We start from the raw sequence: 22,044 nt of genomic DNA, 5'->3' as shown, positions 1-22,044 counted from the left end.
AAACAAAACAAAAAAGAAAAAGAAAGAAAGGAAAAAAAGGTAGACATTAATATACTTAGCATGTATGAGGCTCTGGGTTTACTCTCTAGAATCACAAAAAAAAAAACAAGAATAGAGACAGAAAAAGGAAAATAGTACAAGTTTTAGCACATCGATAAATGCTAGAAATGTGAAGAATGTAATGGAATTATGTAATTTATAGTTATTAATATATATTTTATTTGCACATGTACTAGAATGTGTTTTTGGAAGTGTCTCATACTCCAGTTGCCAGGATCCAAGGAGATCCTCAGGCTACTTGGATTTGATTTGGTTTTGGTGGAATTGCTGTTTTATTTCCCTTTTTTCCCCCTTTCTTTTCTTTTTTTTTTTTAATTTTTTGAGATTGTGTTTCCCTGTGTAGTCAGCATGGCATCAGAGTTGCAATAATCTCTCTGCCTTGGCCTCTTGAGTGCTGAAATTGTGTGTGTGCCACCATCCAGCTTTTGTTTTAAAGTAATGGAAATGACTAGTGATAATTGACCAGTTAGTTAAAAATATCAAGTATGGGGCTGGAAAGATAACTCAGCGGTTAAGAGCACTGGCTGCTCTTCCAGTGGTCCTCAGTTCATTTCCCAGCAACCACATGGTGGCTCACAACCATTTATAATGAGAGCTGGTGCCCTCTTCTTGTATGCAGGCATGTGCGCAGGTGTACATTATTAATAAATCTTTTTTTAAAAAAATCAAGCCTGTGTTTCCTAAGTTCTTTTCTCTGAAATATGGAAACTACATCTTTTTGTTCCTTTCAGTTGAAGAGCTGAGAGGAAGGATATTGGTAGTTTTAAAGATGTTAGCAAGAATGTTTATTTTCTAAGAAGAAACAAGTAGAATTGTTTTCTCATTGTTTTTCATAAGGAAGTCACCTTGTAACATACTACAGAATTCATATTGAGTAGCTCAGGATTTTAATATAGTTTTGAATATTTTGAACATTTGGTTATGTATTTCTTTCTTTTGAAACTTATTACCCCCATTTTGATCTGTAAAAAAAATTGTGTTCTCTTTTAATGTTCAGATTTTGTATTTAAAAACAAAATTAGAGAACATGTTATTGACTATCATCTTTAATTATTGTCTTTATCTTCCTCTATCTCAGTGTAGATTTTAACCCTGCCCCAGGGAAGTGATTCCCCTCCCTCTCAGCTAAAAGCACACTCAGAGTACAGTTTTTACACGCATAGGCCTTGGTTGACATAATGTGGAGTGTTAATAACTTTCTTTGTAGGTAAGACACAATTTCAAAAAAATGAAGAGTGAAGGCATTCTGTTTCTCTAAGAATTAGATCCTATTTTGTTTGCTCTTATGGGTTGAAATCATATATTTACAAATGTACGTTTGCATAGTGCAGTAATCACATAAAGAGATTCTAATTTAAGGTAGTCATAAATTGGTAAAAGAAACAAGTGTTTATCTTTTACAGTCACAAATCAGTTTTATGGTCACATAGTTTATGCTCTTCTGTGTTGAGCAAAATGAGCCTGGGGAGGGTTGTAGCCATGAGCTTTCATTTCTGCATCCTGTAATTCTGCGTGGCTAGTTGTCTGTGTCATAGAGTCGGAACAGAGTCTTGAGAGACTGTAAGAGGCATGTGTGCATTGAGCACCTAACTTTGTTTCCCTTTTGATATTTGAAGAGCAGAGGAAGGAGCAAAAAACTGTTGTCACCTAATGGTTAAGGTTTTTCAGCTGCTTGCATTGCTTGCGCTCGTTTTCCTTTCTTAAGTATCGCTCTAAAAGGTGTACTATATTGTACCAAAAGAGAGCCACACAGGTTGACTGGGCAGCAGAAATGAAGGCTTTGGTGTCCCTGTTTCTGTTGTTCATTATCTCTGCAGCAAGAGTCTGAACTTTAAACTTTGTGTTAAGGTGGGTTTGATGGTTGGTAGAAGTCACACAGGAGCGTTTATTAGAAAAGAGCCATCCTCAGTTAAGTAGGAATGGAGTATTTCGTTTTTATAATGTATCTCCTGTTTGCAGGTCAAAGAAAGTTTTAAAAATTGAAATTAGGACCAGAAGAACAGGGTTTGAAAAATGTTTATTTAAATAATTACCTTGTATATTTGGTGGATGCTCATTATTTCAGATTAAACTGAATCTTAGCTTTACATAATTATTTTTCCTTAATTCTCATATTTAAGGTTTCACTTTACCTGTTTATTTGCCTTATCGAGATCCAGAAGAATTACATTTTCATTTAAATTGATTACATATAGACAGATAGTTGATTGTGATGTATTTAATTGATTTTCCAGTTTGTCCTATTTAAAGCGATTCTGTGTGTCTGTGTTAACAGTTATGTAAATGTTCCACATTAAAGCAGGTTAGATGTTATCTTAATTTACTGACCTTCTAGGCCAGTCTCTATCATTTTAAACATAACCCTAATCCTTAAAAAAATTGTTTTATTATCTGCACATGGCTGTCATTGTAAAGTGTTTAAGGCATTAGGCACTATAGTAACCGTGGAAGTGGCTCCACGTGTTGGCTTTTGCAGAGCTTTACAGAAGTTATTGCGCACAGCTTTCGTTACTTGGAACAGCATGTCAGTTTTGAGAAGCCACGTGCAAGTTTGAGATTTTGAGATTGGAACTAACGTAGAAAGCTTGAGTAGCAAAGTATTAAAAAGTTATTCTCTGATGGCCTTGATGATAATACTTTATGAATATATAAAGCTTTGCATTGCTCTCTTTTTACAGTTTGTGAAGACTGCGGAGACCTGCAATCCAGTCACATTAAGTGTGTAAAGAGATAGTGGTCCTCATGGAAGAAGAGCAAGACCTACCAGAGCAACCGGTGAGTGTTCAAGTTGATTGTAGAAAAGCTAAGCTGAAGAGATTTTGAGTAGTATTCAGTTATACTTACAGAATTCAAATTAGAAATAACAATGGAGAACAGGATCCTTAGTGATTTCCCTCGGAGAAAGCAATGTTGTATGTTTTTTTGTTTTGCTTTTGAGATGGACTTGCTATATGCAGTCTCTGGCAGCCTCAAACATGTGATCCTCTTACCTCAACTTCCCAGATCAGGATCACAGATGTGCACCGCCTTACCCGGCATGTTGCATGTTTTTAAAATTAAACTTGGCTAACTTACTGCTGGGAAATCTGTGCTGTACACTTAGTAGTGAGTGTTGCCCTTTCTTTATGTATTGAGAGTTGCACACTTATGGTTACTCTGCCATTGTTTTAGCCCTCTCAGTTAAAGTAACTGTAAAAGTTAGGGAGACATAAGTAATTAATAGAAATACTGAAATTTTTAAATGTAATCCCTGCCCTTGGTGAGTTATTACTAACCAGCGGTATAATAGGGTTAAAATCATCGTGAGCAGTATATATAGGATGTGTACTGTTGACACAAACAACTGAGTTATAGACATTAAATGTACCAAGGAAAATTGTATCATTGAGTGTTAATGTAGTAAGAGAAAAGTCTACTCATAAATTCAGAAAGACTTAGATAAATGTTGACAGACTGTTGAAAGAGAGTCCTTAGTTACTCCCTACCTAATTAAAGTAACAAGAACTGTGAGACTGACATGGCTTCTACTCTGCTTCCCTCCCTTGTCATTCTGTTCAGTTTCTAGAACTTGTATGCAAAGCAAATTGTTAGTGGAAAGGAAGAAACTGAAGCACTTTAAAGCCAGAATTCCTGTCCTATGGTTATTGTTATGGAAAGTCTCTCTCCCTTTTTCCCCTCCCTCCCTTCCTTTCTTCCTTTCTTTCTTTTCTTGGTTGAGACAGGGTTTCTCTGTGTAGCCCTGGCTGTCCTGCACACCTTTAATCCCAGCACTCAGGAGGCAGAAGCAGGTGGATCTCTGTGAGTTCGAGGACAACCTGGTCTACAGAGCTAGTTCCAGGATAGGCTCCAAAGCTACAGAGAAACCCTCTCTCAAACAAACAAAAAACAGAGGAAGAGTACTTGATTTTCAGGAGAAGAGCTGTGGGGCAGGTTGTAGTAGAGATCCCTTTGTTAGAACAAGTGGCTCTGCCGCAGACCACTAAGATGGCACGGCTGACTCAATCCTGTATTCCACTCTTCTTTTCCGTGAGCGGGAGTAGTCTATAGACTGTAAAGGACAGCCTCCCTGAATTGGTTGTTCTTTTGGTTTTGAAGGCAGTGTCTCTCTAAGAAGCCCAGACTGGTCTTGACTTCTCTGTATCGCCCAAACTGGCCTATAACTCATGAGCCCACTGCCTCAAGCCTCTGGGGTGCTGAGATCTTAGGGAATGCACCACCATATCCATCTTACAATATTTTAAATGAATTCTGATCTTCCTGACTCTGAAGTTTTTCCTCATAAGCTCACTTTGTTTCTTTGAGACAAATCTGTTTGTGGTCTAGGCTGTCCTTGAACTGCAGGCAAGTCTGAGTGCTGGGAGTGCAGTCATGTGGTACCATAAGCAGCTGTTCAATGGACCCCAGACTTAGAAATACAACTGTCAGACCAATGTTTATCATCTCTGGGAAAAACAAAACAAAAACCAGTGAATGAGTGACATGTTTGAAACAGCTGCAAAGAAGCGTGCTGCCAAAGCCTTGTTACTGTTTTCTTAAGAGTGATGGCAGGGAGGAATGAAGGAAAAGGGGCCAGAAACTACGTACTGTGCTGATTAATGTCGATTCAGTAACAGCATCCTAAAATTGAACGGACCTTAGAAAAGAATATGACATTTGGGAAGTAATGTTGACAGTTCCAGGTTTTGGGATATGAATGGCTCAAGTGACTTTATGATACTAAAAAACTGAGAAAAAGTCTTCTAAGTATCCCAGAATAATGACATTATTTCTTCAGGACTCTGTAAATTGCAGTGGGCGCCCCCTTCTTTTCCTTTTTGTGGGAGTCGTGGTGGTTGTCTATTGCTTGTTTTGCTCTTATTTCTCTTGTCTGCAGTACTAAATGTTAAATGAGAGTCCTGTTGGCACTAAGCAAGCGCTTTATCTCCCCGCTAGCCTTTGGGTATTTCCTGTTGTTTCATTACTCTGTTTTCTCCTCTTCAAGTAGAGGCTGACACTATCACCGAGAGGGTCCTTCATCTGAAGACAGGACTGCTGCATCCTGTAAGGCTGCACATGATAGCACCCAAAGCTGTTTGTAATCTGATGATTTCTCCTCACTGTTAGCTAAGTGTGGCCTGGTAGTAGTATTTTCTAGATGTGACTTTTTTCCAAAAAATAATAGGCTCTACCATTATTTTCTGCTTTTACCATGTCACACTGTGACTAAAGAATGTTGGTTTGCTCTCCCCCACCAAAAAAATAAAGCAGTGGTGTGGTTCATGCCTTTAATCCCAGCACTTGGGAGGCAGAAGCAGGCAGATCTCTGAGTTTGAGGTCAGCCTGGTCTACAAAGTGAGTTCCAGGACAGCCAGTACTGTTAAACAGAGAAACCCTGTCTCGAAAAACCAGAGGGAAAAAAAAAAAGAATGCTGGCTATATGTCCCCTGTGTTTAAGGGACAAAAACACTATAAATAGATGGAATCAGTCTCCTTCATTTGTTACCAGATTTTCAGTAGGTAAAAAAACATAGGAATAAGTAAGTGTATATTGTGTATACACGTTATAATGGAGTGGACAGTATAGGGAGTTGTCCTAAACTGGTACAGTTCAGCTGTGGCCTTTAGTTTACTCTGAAATTTATTTTTAGGACACTCCTTTCCATTTGTGTAGTCTCCTATGTTTTCTACATTTGATGTTGTTTCCTTCCTTTCCATTTTCTCTGTTTTCTCAGGCGGTCTCTAAGATTCAGTGCAGATTCTATTATCTTGCAGGTGCTCGAAGGCTCGTTATTCTTAGGGTAGACTCGGAACTTCCTGGTCTGATATCTAAGGATGGACCTGTGTGAGCAGACTACTGTTCACTGACGCTTCACTATGTTCTTGTCTCCTCCTGGGCTACTCCTAGGTGCAGTGAATTTTGGGTGTTTGAATTTCATGTTCTTTATTATCATTGAACCCTTTTTATGACTTTTTGTTCATATCAGTCCCCCCTTCCCCACTCCCAGATACATGTTCCTCTGTACCTACTGAATTCAATTTATCAGGTTTCAGCTTCTATTGTTATTTTTTTTTTTTTTTTAAAGACAGGCTGTTTATAGCCCTGACTGGCCTAAGACTCACTCTGTAGACCAAGTTGACTTTGAACTCACATCCACTTGCCTCTGTCCCCCACAGTGCTAAGACTAAAGGTATGAGCCACCACACTGGGGTTCTCAATTGAATTAAAAATGATAGAATATTTTTTGTATGTGTTTTGTCAGAGTCTGCATTTCATCCTGGGATTCTTTAGCCTCTTGGTCGGCTTACTGTAGGTAATTACTATTGTGTAAGAGCTTCACATATTTGCATAATAACATTTATTCTAGGTCTAATCAAAACAAAATGAAGCAAATATTGGTTGATATACAGTCAACTTTCCCTACCAGTTGTCAATATTTGTGAACTAACCAAGGGTAAATATAATGTGCGAAACTATTTTTTTAGTACACTTATTATATAAACATTCTCATTTCCTAAGTAATACAGTACAACTATTCACACAGTATTTACACTGTATTAGATAGCATAAGTATAGTGTAGAGTACATGAGAACTATGCTTGTAATATAACTGCCATGGACATCTACAGATTTTGGTATCAGTGAGGGTTCCTGGAGCCAGCTCCTGTGATGCAGAGAGACAATTGTGTGTTTGAACAGCTAGGGTTTCAGATCAAATTACTGCACTGATTTCTGCGTATGCTGATGTTTACAGGTAAAGAAAGCCAAGATGCAGGAGCCAGGAGAACAAACTTTAAGGTATTTATAAAATTGGGCTTCTTTGAAATAACCTGTCTTACTTTTTACCCTGTGCCAATTAGCATAGGGCCTGTTTTGTGTTTTCATTGTCACCTTTCATTGTGAAATTATTTGCTTTCAATTAAATATTCTCTCCAAAATAGGATTCATAAAACACCCAAACTAGAGACTCATTTGGACAGCATAGCAAGACCCGGTCTCGGAAAAAAAATACTTTTCCGAAATAGCTATCCTTTAGTACTTATCTAAATTTTTGTAGTTAGGCCTTCATTACTTATTAAACAGTATGTACTGAGTTCATTTTATATATATCAAGCTTTTGTGGAGAAACTCATAAATGAAAAATGATGTATTCTTCAGTCAAATGTACAGTATAAAGAAAGGAAAGACCAAAATAAAGGAAATACAAAGAATTTGGCATTAATTATCAATTGAGTATGTAATACCCTAGACATTGGTTTCACTTCTGTAGAAAGGAGGTGTCTTCTTGGCATCTCATGTTCTGCCTACAGTGCCGTCACGGTTGTCATTTTTCCAGAGCTTTACCTCCTGTTGGTTGTGCACTCATCATCTGAGCCAGTATCTGCAGCATTTCCAGCACATGGATTTCAAGAATGCTGTTTTTACCACCACATAGGTCACCCAGATCTTTCCCCTACAACTGCCATGGATCTCATTCTTACACTTTACATTTCTAAATTTTCTTTATTACTCACTTGCCTTTCTCTCAAAACAGGCTTCAGTTTCTTTCTTATGCTAGTTAAGTTCTGATATCTACTTCTGTGGGGTATGGTGGCTCATGCCTTTGATCCCAGCACTTGGGAGGCAGAAGCAGGCAGACATTTAAGTTTGAGGCCAGCCTAGTCTACAGAGCAAGTTCTAGGACAGCTAAGGCTACACAGAGAAACCCTGTATAGAAAAAAGCCAAAGGAAAAAAGGGGGGAGGGTTGCCAGAGAAATGACTCAGGGGTTAGGAGCACTGGGTGCACTTCCAGAGGACATGGGTTCAATTCCCAGCATCCATATGGCAGCTCACAACTGTCTGTAACTCCAGTTTCGGGAGATCTGACACCTTCACACCAGTGTACATAAAGTTTAATTTTTAAAAAAATCTGTTAAAAACAATCTACTACTGTTGCCTGTCCCTTGAAAATGTTAGCTTTCTCCTCTCTTCCTATGTTATACTTATCAAGCAAAATTACATCCTTGCTTGAACCCAACTGTCCACCTATTCTGTACATATTCCTGATCTGCACACCAGTAATACCAGAACTTGCTTAAACCCAGATCACTCATCTATTCCCTGTCACTGTAACACTGTAACAGAACAGCCCAAAACTATACTGACTCATCTTAGTTTCCGTTCATGGTTATGTCTCAAATAGACACACGGTCTTCTCCATGTAGCTGATTTCCTAGTGTCTAAAATCATCTTAGGAGTTCTCCCTTTCATCTCTGCCTCCTGTCTTCTCCCTTTCTTTTTCCTTCCCACAGTTTTCATTCACTCAGCTGGGGAACTTGCTACCTAATTGAAGGACAAATTAGAGACATCTTGCTTCTCAGCAGATCTATTGTGGATACTTTCTGCTTCCTTTGCCGGGGAAGTCAGTTCTCCTGCTGTGCTACTGCCAACTCTGTTTTTTCATGTAGTTCTTTTTCCTTTGGAAAGTTTTAAATCTATGCCTAAATATCCTTAGCATAAAATTTACATTTACCCCCTCTTCCTTTGACAAAGTCATATTGTGCAGGCCTTTAACTTGTGACCCTTAGCTTCCTGAGTACTACTGAGATTTAAAGACTTAAACCATGCTTAGCTGTAAACGTTCCCCTCCATCCGTCACACTAGGGATTGAATCCAGGGCCTTGTGTGTGCTAGGAAAAGCTCTGTCCTGAGCTACATCCCACAGCCCTAAAAGCATTTTTAAAAGTATGAGTTAGTATCGCTGTGTACATGAACTTGTCTTGACCACAGACACCATCCATCTCTGTAACTTTTATTCCCACGTTTAGACTTCACACCTGTTAAACAGAGCTTCCCTTTGCCCCAGTCTGCTGTCCCCAGCATCTTCCATTCCACTCTGTTATTATGAGATTAGTCTGTGGGATTGACTATTCTAAAAACTTCATATAAAGGACTATAAGATAATGCATATAGTCTGTTTGTAACTTTGTAATAATGTCTTCAAGGTGCCTCTCCATAGCATGTGTATATTTGGCTGTCCTGGAACTCACTCTGTAGACCAGCCTGGCCTTGAACACAGAGATTCATCTGCTTCTGCCTCCTGAGTGCTGGGATTAAAGATGTGGGCCACCACTCCCTACTTAATTTTCTTCCTTTTAAAAATGAGTAATACTTTTATTTTTCCTTCTTTTCCTGTCAGTTATTGATAATTGACAAGAGTTTTGTTGAATGAGAAGGTATTTGAGCTGTTTAGTTTATGATGTTTGACTTTTTTTTTTTTCATTTTATTTTATTTATTTATTTGGTTTTTCAAGACAGGTTTCTCATTGTAGCCGTGGCTGTCCTGGAACTTGCACTATAGACAGGCTGGCCTCAAACTCACAGAGATCCGCCTGCCTCTGCCTTCCGAGAGCTGGAATTAAAGGTGTGTGCCATCACACCTGACAATCATTTTTATTTTTTAAGCAGCTTTTTTGTTAAACAAAATTTTACATTCATGTGTTCTAAAAGTAATGTTGTCAGGCAGTATGCAGTTTCTCTAGGGACAATTTTAAACATTTAACAAAGTGCTAGAGTTAATTCACTATCTTGATAGTGTGTTTCTAATCTGTGCATGTTCACTTGAATATGTAGGGGATTTTGCTATAATAAAATTCTATAGAATCATACTAGAATCAGAGACTTTTTAAAACTGGTGTGCCCAGTGTATATGAGGACATATCACTTTTAAAAGATTCAGGTCTTAAAAATAATATTCAACAGTAAATATAACTTTGTAACTCAGAGTTATTCAAGTAAACAGAAAAGAAACTATCATTGCAGTGGAAATGTGAAATTCTAGTTTCTTTCATGTTCTTTCTGTATGAATTCTATTTAAGGTTTTGAGGTGAGACTCAGAAGTCCTTAGCTTTTATGTAAAATTCAGGGCATTATGATTTAGCATGTTGGTTTGTACCAATATAACCAGTTCATGCCATTTATTTCCTTTTCCATTTAATTCCCATAGTTATAACTTGGGGAGTGCATTACTGTTCCAAAAGTGTAATCATTTGAGCAGAGATAAAATTGAACTTTGCTTGAGATTTAGTTTTAAAAATTAAATTTCCAGGTTGAGAAGACAGCTAAGCCATCTGCCGTTCTTGCCGGGGAACAGGATTTTGTCCTCAGCACCTGTATGGTGACTTTATAACTCCAGTTCCAAGGGCTCCGATGCCCTCTTATGGCTCCATAGGTACCAGGCACACACATAGTCCACATACATGCATACTGGCAAAACTTTCATGTACATTAAAAAAAAGGGTTTTGTTTTTGTTTTTTCCCAACTAAATGTAGGCATGGTGGTGTACACCTCTAAACCCAGCACTTAGGAGGCAAAGGCAGGTTGGTATCTGAGTTTGAGTCTAGACTAGTCATTATATCGAGTTTCAGGCCAGCCAGGGATACATAATGAGATCCTGCCTCTGAATGAATGAATGAATGAATGAATGAATGAATGAATGAATGAATGAATGAGTGAATGAATGAATAAATCTGAGGAAAGTTAATTTAACATTCAAAATATACCAGAAGAAAATTTCCTTATTATTGATACTTGGCTATGGTTAGCTTCAGAGGTCATATGAGAGAGCTTTAAATGTTGCCGTGTAGGAACTGCTTTTACCTTCGCTCAGGCATATCCTCAGATATCGAGCCTCTGGCACTGTAGCCTTTACCTGTCCCCAGGGGAGAAAGAGTAAAGCAGGCTTCTCTCGGGCATAACTGTGGGAAGGGTGCATGAACTGCAACCAAGAAATAGAACAGCATGGTTAGTGCGCATATTATGTCTGGACTTAGCTACTTTTTTGTACTGCCATTGTCCTTATAACCCAGAGAGGTGGGTTCTGTTTGTATCCTTACTGGCAAGTAAACCAAAGTCTAGAGAATTTGGTGACTTGTCCAAACTACACAGCTAGTTGTTATTGGAAAAGTAGATCATGAGCTCAGCATTCAAGCTCTAGAGCTTGCACGTGGTAATGAAGTTAGCTAGTTTTCTGAGATAGGGTCTCACTCTGTTGTGCGGACTTGCTTTAAACTGGCTTTGTAACCCGTGCTGGCCTCACTTACCACAAACCCTCTTGGCTCAGCAACCCAAGTGCTAGAGTTAGGAGTGAGTCAGCACATGAAGTTAGAAGCTGTACTCTAACCACTGTGCTGCTGTGGTAGGAAGTGATGGAAACTTGAACTTACAGGGAAAGTAGAGGAGGAAAATGTTATCAAGGACTCAACTTGGAGTCATCTCCGTTCCAGAATTTTAGTGGCATTTTTGTAACATTGTAGTTTCTAATGTAATGACTTTAATCTTCCTCATTTATATGACTTACCTATTAGAATTTCTCTTAGCTTTCTTAAGGTTAATTAATAAAAATCTATAGTGCTTGCTTAATACATTTGAGGACCTGGGTTTAGTCACTGATGCTATAGATAGTAGACAGACAGACAGACAAACAGATAGACAGATTGAGCTAGTGTCCTGGGTATTGACTTTGTCTCTTTGTCTTGGGGACTGTTGTGGTTCACGTATTAGAAGATGGCCTTGAACTCCTGATCTTTCTGCTGTGCACGTCCCTAGTGCTGGGATTATAGGTGTACTACAACACACTTACTTTTTCTTAATAAAAGATAACAAGTTTTAAGGCTCAGAACTCCTCCTTGGGAACAAACATATTTAATCTTTAAAAACTTCTTCAAATTAAGATTTGTAGCTGATGGTGACCACTCTCTCTAATTAGAATCTCCCTACTTTGTTGTATTTCTAACCAGAGTAACATACACAGAATTGTGTGGGAAGAAAGTATACATTTTGAATGTTTTCATCACAAAGAATAAGCATGTGAGGTGGTTTGTTAACTAGCTTGGTTTACTATTTCATAGTATAAACACACCAAAATATTACATTACAGTCCACCTAGATACAATGTATATAATGTTTTTAAAGTAACAGCACTGTGTTAGATATTCAGGGTTACTTTAACAAATGATCTTAGAGAAAAATATTTGACTTGTTTGTGACTTAACTGGGGCTTCAAAGTGATGTAAATTTCAAGGGGTCTAAGGATATGAAAAAGAACAGTCAGATATGGAAGGTACTGGCCCTGACTCTCTTGCTTTTAGCTTAGTTGCTAAAAACCAAGACTAGGGAGATCATCTAGATTTACTTCTTACTGGAATAGCCTAGGAGGAGATGGGTTTGAGCTTATCCATTTCAGCCTTGCAGCACCTCATTCAGGGGCTAATATGTTTGTTTTGGTTCTCCTAGTCAAGTAAACAACCCTGATGTCAGTGATCAGAAGCCTGAGACATCCAGCCTTGCGTCAAATCTTAACATGTCAGAGGAAAGTAAGTACCATGTGATATGCACAGTGGATGTGGTATTCCTGTAACCGAGGGGTGTTCTTCTTGTAAAATGGGTTGTCCAGAATGTTTAGAAGGCTCTTCTCACCATGTTCATACATGTACTCCTATAAGCATCATTGACATACCAGCTGAGGACAAATCTCAAGGAATCTGCTCATCCAAGGAGTCATACTCAGTGACTTTTTTTTTTGCTTGGAGGTTGAATTTATAAAAGTAGTAGCGTTTTATTAAAATTTAAAATTCTTGTGAGCTAATGCCTAACTGATCCTAAAAGAGGATTTAAGCAAAAACAACATAAAGCCAAGTAATCCTACCTATCAATCAAATGTTCCTCCTAAACCCTCACTCTAATGCAACTCAACTCTCCCTCTTCTGTATAAGTGTGTACAAATAACTAAGCATTGTTGGCTGGAATTACTGTCGTCATAACCACAGGCCTCGGGTGAGTACTCAGCCTTCATTTCTCTGCTGAGCCTTTCATTTTAATTACACCACCTCTTTTCTCAGAACATCAAGATTCACTCTCACTTCCCTCATGGCTTAGCTCTTCTCAAATAAAAGCCCCACACGAGGAGTTCCTTAGTCACTACCCAATCTCTGTTTGTGATGCTGTCTTGTTTCAGAAGAGTGTTCTTGCTCTTTGCATCCTCTCCCCTCTAGCTTCCCCAGGACTCTGTGTGATGCTCTTCTCCCCTCCACTCCTGCACCGCCACATTCTTTCTCCTAACTCTTCTGGCCATAAAGAGGTGTGCTCTGGTGTCTGCCGTCTTTAGAAGGCAACACAAACTCTTTGCATCTTTTGTGAATTACAGATTTTTGTGTGTTTCCTGACATATCAGAACCTCTGAAAGAAACTGCCTTTGCTTGCTTCCCCCCACCCATTCTCTCTTCAGCCAGTTGACTTAGTTTCTGTTGTCTCTCTTCCCATGAAACTGCTTGGCGAGTCCCTCAGTTGCTGTCATGTTGCCAGTTCTAGGACATTTCTCTCCTCACAGTCTCCCTCTCAGCAGTGCTTCCTCACTTTTCGTCCCCGAGTAACCCTTCCTTTCTAGCTGTTTAATGTTAGGAGGCCTCAGGTTGGGTTCTAGGCTACCATCCTCTTTGCGGATCCTCCCATCCATCACATTACTTTAAGTGTCATACATTGTTAACAAACTCCAATTAACTAGTCCTGGCTGGCCTGGAACTCATTAGAAGCAGACCAGGCTGTCCTTGAATTCACAGAGATGTACTTGCCTCTGTCTCCTGAGTTCTGGGATTAAAAGCATGGACCACCATGCCCAGCCAAATCCCACATTTTTTTTTCCCAGACTAATTTCTCCTCTCCCAAACATCCCCTTTTTAGGAAGTTGTACTGTCCCACCATCTGTTCAAATGACAAACCTGGAAGTCACCTCGCGCTTCCCTATCTTCCTTATTCCATATGTCCAGCTGATTCAAGTGATGTGTTAGTTACACCTTCCCTCTGTTTCATCCTCACTGTTGTCACTGTCCTCTGCGACAATAAATAGGCTACCTTTTAAATCCCCTATTGTATAGTAACAGATTATGGCCTGGAGTAAGCATCAAGAGTGTAAAGACGACAAAGAAGAAGCATCATTTGATTTCTTAGATATGGGTATGGCTTTCGAAGTCCGTCAATGAGCATGGCTGAGAGCCTAGGGAAATTTGCTTCATAGACAGTTTAGTGATGAGAAAGTGGGGATTAGATGGGTTATCTTCAGATCTTTTCTGTGTCTATCTATCCACCTCCGTCCTATCTTGCTTCTTTTACTGCCTCTTAAACTCTGTAGACAGGTCTGTAAACAGAAATGAGGTGTTTTTTGCTACATAGTCTTTGGACCTTTTTGGCATCCAGTCTCTATGTTACTCACTTTGAAGAACTATACAGTAAGATGTTTTCCACTTGATTTTTAAAATGTTCTAACTTGTTTTTACCTGATAATATCTTTCTTTCAGTTATGACATGCACCGATTACATCCCTCGCTCATCCAATGATTATACCTCACAAATGTATTCTGCAAAGTAAGTTGAATAATTATTTCCCAACTTTTCTCTAAGTTCATTGCAAAATTTAATATTTAACTATTTTCATCTCCCTTGTTTTATGTCCTTACTCCAGTTTTTATCATATCTAAATAAAATCTGTCATCCTTTTAAAAACCAGATGGTTGCTGGCATAGAAGACTGATCAGAAAGCATGTTAGCGAGCTGACCATTTCCTTTCTGTACATTGACATACGGAGCAGGAAAAGCAGCTTAAGGTGGCTCCAGATTGGCAACTACAGACAATTGAGCTTGAAATGAGACAAATGTGATGGGTTAAAGTTACAGAGAGGTACATTTTAGGCCTTCACAGCATACGGTCAGTGTTTAAGACTAACCAGGTTAGTCATCTTTAAGGTGGGTAGGGTGCAGAACAATATGTATCAAGTTGTAGTTGTGTATTAATGAAGAATGAACCTACCCATGCAAAGACTCAAGACAGTTGCTAAGCCAGCATGTTCTTGTTGGTTTTGTGAGCAATTGCACGATTCATGAAGAAATTGGTAACAAAGGTGAGGCTGTTACAAGAAGGAAACTCATTTTTCCTCATTGTACCATTTACTTAAACCTTTAGTTAAAAAAATGAGCTAATTAAAATTTTCCATATTCTGATGTTAATATTAATGTCTTTTTGGGCCAGTTGTTCTCATGTGGTTTTCTTCTGTGGCATGGCTGACACTGTCTTGAAACATCATAGGGAGACTTTAACATGCCATAGGCGTGTCCACTCTTCTGCTGTGCATTCTACAAATGGACTAGGCCTCGTGCATAGCTAGCCTGGGATGAATTCAGCCTGCAGGCCACAGAGTGTGCACACCTAGATTAGATACTAAATGTGAAACAGGTCAACTCAGCAAGCTTTCTGGTATCCAAGTTGTGCCGTATTATAGTCTGGAAGACTAACAAGTGAGATCATGTATCGTTTCTGAGCTATCCTGACTGTCCTGGTGGTGTTATCCTTAAAGATATGGGAGAAGAGACTATGGGCTTTACAATACCTGGAAATCGACCATTTTCAGACACTGCTATTTCAAAGCATTCTCATGTGACTTGAGTGGCAACTCTTGTCTAATCTGCTTCTCAGGCTGATGCAAGTCTCTGAGACTCTGTTGAAACATGAGTGTAATGCACACACCACAGGCAGCCCTGATGTGTGCATAGCTGCTACAGTCAGGTTCTTTATTTGGGTCTGCTTTCCCTTCATTCTCACCTCCTCACCACTTATGGGACTATTGCATTCAAGTCCTCCTTTAACTTGACCTTCATTCCAATTTTATGCCCTTTTAATCCATTTTAGAAAGCAATGTGACATTAATCTTTATTTAAAAAACAAAAGCGAACAAAGCAGAAAAACAGCTCTGCTCTTGCCATTCTTCATTCGGCAAGCACGGTCCTTCCTGTTTTGTATTTGTCTGAACTCTAGACTGGTACTGGGGCCATGCTCCTTTCCTCTCTGAATGCACCTCCCTTAGGATTAGTATAAGGCTCCCGCTTAGATAGGAAGTCCTTGCTCTCCTTTCTGTGTGTCTCTCGTTTGTGTACAGCGTACCTGCTTGACTCACGTGCTGCTCCTTTCTAGTCTTTTTTTATTATCTGCTTCTCCCAAAGGTGATTTTTTTGGGGGAGGAGAGGTTGTCTTTTCCCTTGTTAAGGCATAACCCTCATACCCCATATTTATTAAAACTTTTATGGTATGTAATAGCACTTTTTCTTACAACATATACCAAATAAGGTAAGTAGAGTTTATATAGAGTATAATAGAATGGATAAACTGCCAAGTCTGAAAGCCAGGCTAAAGTCTCAGAGGTTTTACTGGTGAATTTGATTCCCTAGCTGTCCCTGGTGTGACTGGCACCAACTAGGGACAGTGTGCTGAAGCTTAAAGTGACTTCTGGGATCTGTTAACGGAGCTGGCTCCTGTTCACAAATGAGCAAACACGGTACTGGAACACACCTCCACTCCCTGTTTTTGGATGTGGTTGCTTTTCCTTGCTACATCAGCCTCACCTTCCTTGTCTGAGAACTGCAGTTGGCCCAGCACTTGGATGAAGAGAAAGTCAGATGCTATTTCTGTTCTGTTCTGTTCATTCTTGCATTGTTCTAAAGTGTTGCTTTTGTTTAGTTCTGAGAAAGGATCTCTTTTTTTTTTTCCCCAAGACAAGGTTTCTCTGTAGCTTTGGAGCCGAGCCTATCCACCATTGCCCAGCTTTGGGACTACTAGCTCTTGTAGACCAGGCTGGCCTCAAACTCACAGAGATCTGGCTGCCCTCTGCCTCCTGAGTGCTGGGATTAAAAGCTCTGAGAAAGGATCTTAAGAGACCCAGGCTGACCTCAAACTCACTACATAGTCAAGGATGACTAAATTCTTTCTGTAGTAAAGGATGACTTTAATCTCCTGATCCTCCTGCCTCCACCTCGCAAGTCCTGGAATTATAGACTTTCTCCACAATACCCAGTTTATGTGGTGCAGTAGTGTACGCATGCCTTTATTCCCAGCACTCAGGAGACGGGAAGGCAGATCTCTGTGAGTTCAAGGCTAGCCTGGTCTACAAGAGCTAGTTCCAGGATAGGCTTCAAAACTACAGAGAAACCCTGTCTCGAAAAACCAAAAAAAAAAAAAAAAGGGAAAAAAGAAAAAGAATCTATGTCACCAACCCAGATTTTAGTCATTATTCAAACAACACAGGGTGTAAATAAGTAATCCTCATTTAGAAGGTTAAATAAGTATCCCATTTAGGGCCTTGCATGTAACACAGTTGTCTGTAGAGTAGTAGCTCTAACTTGGGAAGATGTTTGAACTATTTAATTTTTCATTAAATTATTCCTTGGAAAGAGTAATGGACAAACTTGTGTTTTCTGATCATAAGAGTTATTGTGCCATGGAAAGTTAATCTCCTCATTCCTGGATTCTCTGTCTTAGTGATACTAACTGTTTTGTCCATTTTCATTAGCTGAAATGAGCCACAAATGGAACTTTTCATTTTCTCTATTTACCTAGACCTTATGCACATATCCTCTCAGTTCCTGCTTCGGAAACCGCTTACCCTGGGCAGACGCAGTACCAGACACTGCAGCACTCTCAACCCTACGCTGTCTACCCTCAGGCAACCCAAACATACGGACTACCTCCTTTTGGTAAGATGGCCTGTTGTGAGCAGTTCTTAGAAGAGTGTCTCATCATTCAGAAACTTGTCCCTCCTCAGAAAGCAAGCAAGGCTGACCAGGAAAGAGGAAGAAACATTGTCCTTTACAGGTGCTTGCTCATTAAGTGTGTGGTAGAAGTTGTGCTTACGGCTTTCCACAGTTATTTGGTTACTCACCAAAACTTGCCTATTTCCAAGGCCCCCTCTACTCCCTTCCACCCAAATGCTGAGGTGTGTGCTCACATTCTTGTTATGCTAAGATCTCTGAGACTAAGCTATGCTCCCCAAACTTTAGCTTATTGAAACAGAGTCTTGCTACATTGTTCAGGCTGGCCTTGAAGTTGTTGTGTAGCAAATGCTAGCTTGGAAATTTCAGTACTCCAGCTTCAGCTTCGTGACTACTGGGATTACAGGTGTGTGCCATCACGTCCAGCTAGAAATTTGGAATCATTGGGAAACTGAGGGATCATCACTGATTTGCCTTACTTACATAGGACATAGTACTATGCTAAGGTAAATGTGGTAAATATATTTTGAGGTGACTGATTTCTGCTAAAACCGTTTAGTCTAAATATTCAGTTAGAATATGTCTCATGTTTTTGTTTTATCATTATTATTTTCTGTTTTTTGTTTTGGCTAGTTTCTCTCTTCCCTTCCCCTACTTCTCCTTCCCCAAATTGATCAAGTGTTCTGATGAACCAAAAGTGCTTTTAGAATGGATGGCATTTGAAGCCATGTGCCGAGGGAATTGTTTTTATTAGTTTTATTTATCTTGGATATAAACTGTAAATCAAAATTATTTACTGGAAGTTAATTTGAGGTTGAACATTTAATAATATCTGTGGCAAATTTTCTACACATGTATGTATAAATTGATAGATTTACAGTATGCATTATTGTTCCTCTGTTCTGGCCCCGGTTTTAAAACTTAGTATTAATTTAACCTAATATGTTAAAAGTTACGTGTAGGGAGGCTAGACAGATGGCCCAGTGGTTAAGAGTACTTATTGCTCTCGCCAAAGACCCAGGTTCAGTTTCCAGTAGTAACTGTTCCCAGCTTTCTGTGACTCCAGTTTTAGAGAATTCAGTTACCCTCTTCTAACCTCCTTAGGTACCAGGCATGTGTGTAGACGGACATATATGCAGCCAAAATATTCATATACATAAATAAATCTAAAAAGAATTTTTAGTGAAAAAAAAACAGTGTCTTTGAGACTTCATTTAAACAAGTTGAGGTTTTTTTGTTCTTGTTTTTATTCTTTTTAAGTTGTCTAGAGAAGTTATTCCATAGATGCTGGGCGTTTTAGTGCGCTTGCTTTTAGTTTCTCTGCTCCTAATTGTGCTGGCTCACTTGGCCAGTGTCTTGTGTTACTGACAGTTGTGTAACTTTTAGGCTTCTTAGCATTCTCTGGCTCCTTGGTAAATGCTAAATAGAATTGCTGGTACTTGTGTGCTTTTTGTTTTGCGTGCTGGAGATCTGTCAATAACCTTTTTCACACTGCACATGCACTCTACCTCTGTCCACAGCCTGTTTTATTTTCTCTTGGTGTCCGAGACAGTGTTTTATAGCCTCTAATTCTTTTTTCTTTTCTTTTTTTTTTTTTTTTTTTGGTTTCTTGAGAGTGCTTGAAAATATAGGTATGCACCACTATATTATATATAGCTCCTAGATGGTAATAATCCATACCAAGGTCTCTATGTCTCCTTAAGCTCAGTGATCCTCTTGCTGCAGATTTCCCTGGTATATACCACCAGATGTGTGTGGTTATTTCTTTCCTTTATAAAAACAATGATTTGAAAAGACCTATTTGTTTATATATTTACGTCTGTGGGTGTTTTGTCATCATGTACATCTGCGTACCAGAAGAAGGCGGAAGACTCCATGGCACTTCAGGTACAGATGGTTGTGAGCCTACCTGCGGGTGCTGGGAAGTGAACTCAGGACCTCTGGAAGAGAGAGCAGTCAGTGCTCTTAACTGCCAAGCTACCTCTCCAGGCCTGTGGTTATTTGTTACTGCATATATTAAGCTAAAGTTTTTTTTTTTTTTTTTTTTTTTTGGTTTTTCAAGACAGGGTTTCTCTGTGGCTTTGGAGCCTGTCCTGGAACTAGACCAGGCTGGCCTTGAACTCACAAGAGATGCACCCGCCTCTGCCTCCCGAGTGCTGGGATTAAAGGCGTGCGCCACCACCGCCCGGCTAAGCTAAAGTTTTCTCTGATGGCTCATAATAAGCTATCAGTTGTACAGTAATTATTTTTATACTTCTTCCCCTTCATTCTCTTCGAAATTTATGGTTAGTAAGCTCAAGCTCTATTAACACACTGAATTGTTGATCCCATCTGTTGTTGAATAATAAAGATTCTTTTATCCCAAATTCAGTTTGATAAAACACCTCACTGCCAGGCAGTCATGGTGCACGTCTTTATTTGGGAGGCAGAGGCAGGCAGATCTCTGTGTGTTCAAGGCCCGCCTGGTTAACAGATCGAGTTCTAGGACAGCTAGAGCTACGCAGAGAAACCCTATCCCTGTTTACCATATCCCTGAGATCAGGCACATACTGAAACCATGCCTAGATTGTTACATGGGCTCTGGAATGCAAACTTGGGTCCTCATGATTGATTAGCATAGAACTCTTAACCACTGAGCCTTTGCCTCTATCTATCTATCTGTATGTCAGTCTGTCTATCTAATCAATCTATCTATCTATCTATCTATCTATCTATCTATCTATCTATCTATCTATCTATCTATCATCTGTTTTTATTGTTTTTACTGAGCTATACACATTCCTCTCTGCTCCACTCCCTTTCTCCCCTTTCCTTCCCTATTCTCTCCCATGACTCCAACTCTCCCAATTTACTCAGGAGATTTTGTCTTTTTCTCTTGTGTAGATCCATGTATATCTCTCTTAGGTAGGATTCTTTTTGCTGCCTAGGTTCTGGGGTTGTGGGCTGTAGGCTGGTTTTTCTTTCTTTTTTTTAATGTCCAAATCTAAAAGCCACGTATAAGTGAGTACATATTATATTTGTCTTTCTGTGTCTGAGTTACCTCACTCAATATGTTTTTTTTTCTCGATCCATCCATTTGCCTGCACATTTCAAGATGTCATTATTTTTTTACTGCGTTGTAGTATTCCATTGTGTAAATGTACCACATTTTCTTTATCCATTCTTTTTTTTTTTTTTAGATTTATTTTTTTATTTTGTATACAACATTCTGCCTTCATGTATGCCCTCATGCCAGAAGAGGGCACCAGACCTCATTACAGATGGTTGTGAGCCACCATGTGGTTGCTGGGAATTGAATTCAGGACCTTTGGAAGAGCAGCCAGTGCTCTTAACCTCTGAGCCATCTCTCCAGCCCCTTCTTTATCCATTCTTGAGGGGAATCTATGTTGTTTCCAGGTTCTGACTATGACAGATAATGCTGCTATGAACATAGTTGAGCACATGTCCTTGTGGTATGATTGAGCTTCCTTTGGGTATATATCCAAAAGTGGTATTGCTGGGTCTTGAGGGAGATTGTTTCCTAATTTTCTGAGAAGTTGCTGTACTGATTTCCAAAGCGGCAGTACAAGTTTGCATTCCCATCAGCAATGCAGGAGTGTACCCCTTACCCCACATCCTCTCCAGCATAAGTTGTCATCAATGTTTTTGATCTTGGCCATTCTGACAGGTGGAATATCAGAGTTATTTTGATTTGCATTTCTCTTGATTTATTTCCTAAAGTGTCTTTCAGCCATTTGAGATTCATCTGTTGAGAGTTCTCTGTTTAGGTTTGTACTCCATTATTTTTATTAGATTATTTGTTCTTTTGATGTCAGGTTTCTTGAGTTCTTTGTATATTTTGGAGATCAGACCTCTGTCTGATGTGGGGTTGGTGAAGATCTTTTTCCAATCTGTAGGCTGTCGTTTTGTCTTGTTGACCTTGTTCTTTGCTTTACAGAAGCTTTTCAGTTTCAGGAGGTCCTGTTTATTAATTGTTGCTCTCAGTGGCTGTGCTGCTGGGGTTATATTTAGGAAGTGGTCTCCTTACCACTTTCTCTTCTTTTTTTTATATTTTTATATATTTTTATTGAGCTCTACATTTTTCTCTGTTCCCCTTCTTATTTCTCCCCTCCCCTTCAACCCTCTCCCAAGGTCCCCAATGCTCCCAATTTACTCAAGATAATCTTGTCTTTTTCTACTTTCTATGTAGATTAGATCTATGTATGTCTCTCTTAGAGATCTCGTTGTTTAGGTTCTCTGGGATTGTTATTTGTAGGTTGGTTTTCTTTGCTTTATGTTTAAAAACCATTTATGAGTGAGTACATATGATAATCGTCTTTCTGGGTCTGGGTTACTTTCTCTTCTATGAGGTTCAGTGTGTTTAGTTATATGTTGAGGTCTTTGATCCATTTGGATTTGAGATTTGTGCATGGCGATAGATATGGATATATTTGCATT

General features: G+C 39.2%; 1 protein-coding gene across 4 annotated transcripts in view; it reads left to right on the top strand.

Annotated features, from left to right (window-relative positions):
- Eya3 (EYA transcriptional coactivator and phosphatase 3) overlaps positions 1 to 22,044 on the top strand; it is an 89,129-nt gene that overhangs the window by 18,495 nt on the left and 48,590 nt on the right. For 3 of the 4 annotated variants that reach the window (XM_005353121.3, XM_026781986.1, XM_005353120.3), the window contains exons 2-6: positions 2,739 to 2,835; positions 6,792 to 6,835; positions 12,313 to 12,392; positions 14,370 to 14,436; positions 17,456 to 17,592. In XM_005353121.3, coding sequence (XP_005353178.1) covers positions 2,803 to 2,835; positions 6,792 to 6,835; positions 12,313 to 12,392; positions 14,370 to 14,436; positions 17,456 to 17,592 — 361 coding nt within the window. In that variant the 5' untranslated portion in view covers positions 2,739 to 2,802. Of the gene's footprint in view, positions 1 to 2,738; positions 2,836 to 4,905; positions 5,101 to 6,791; positions 6,836 to 12,312; positions 12,393 to 14,369; positions 14,437 to 17,455; positions 17,593 to 22,044 lie in introns of those variants that run through there. The other variant, XM_026781985.1, reaches the window with a different exon arrangement.

Source organism: Microtus ochrogaster, chromosome 10, assembly GCF_000317375.1.
Source record: "Microtus ochrogaster isolate Prairie Vole_2 chromosome 10, MicOch1.0, whole genome shotgun sequence".
NCBI classification, from domain to species: domain Eukaryota; kingdom Metazoa; phylum Chordata; class Mammalia; order Rodentia; family Cricetidae; genus Microtus; species Microtus ochrogaster.
Note: the sequence above shows the minus strand (reverse complement) of the source record. Positions and strands in the feature narration are given on the sequence as shown.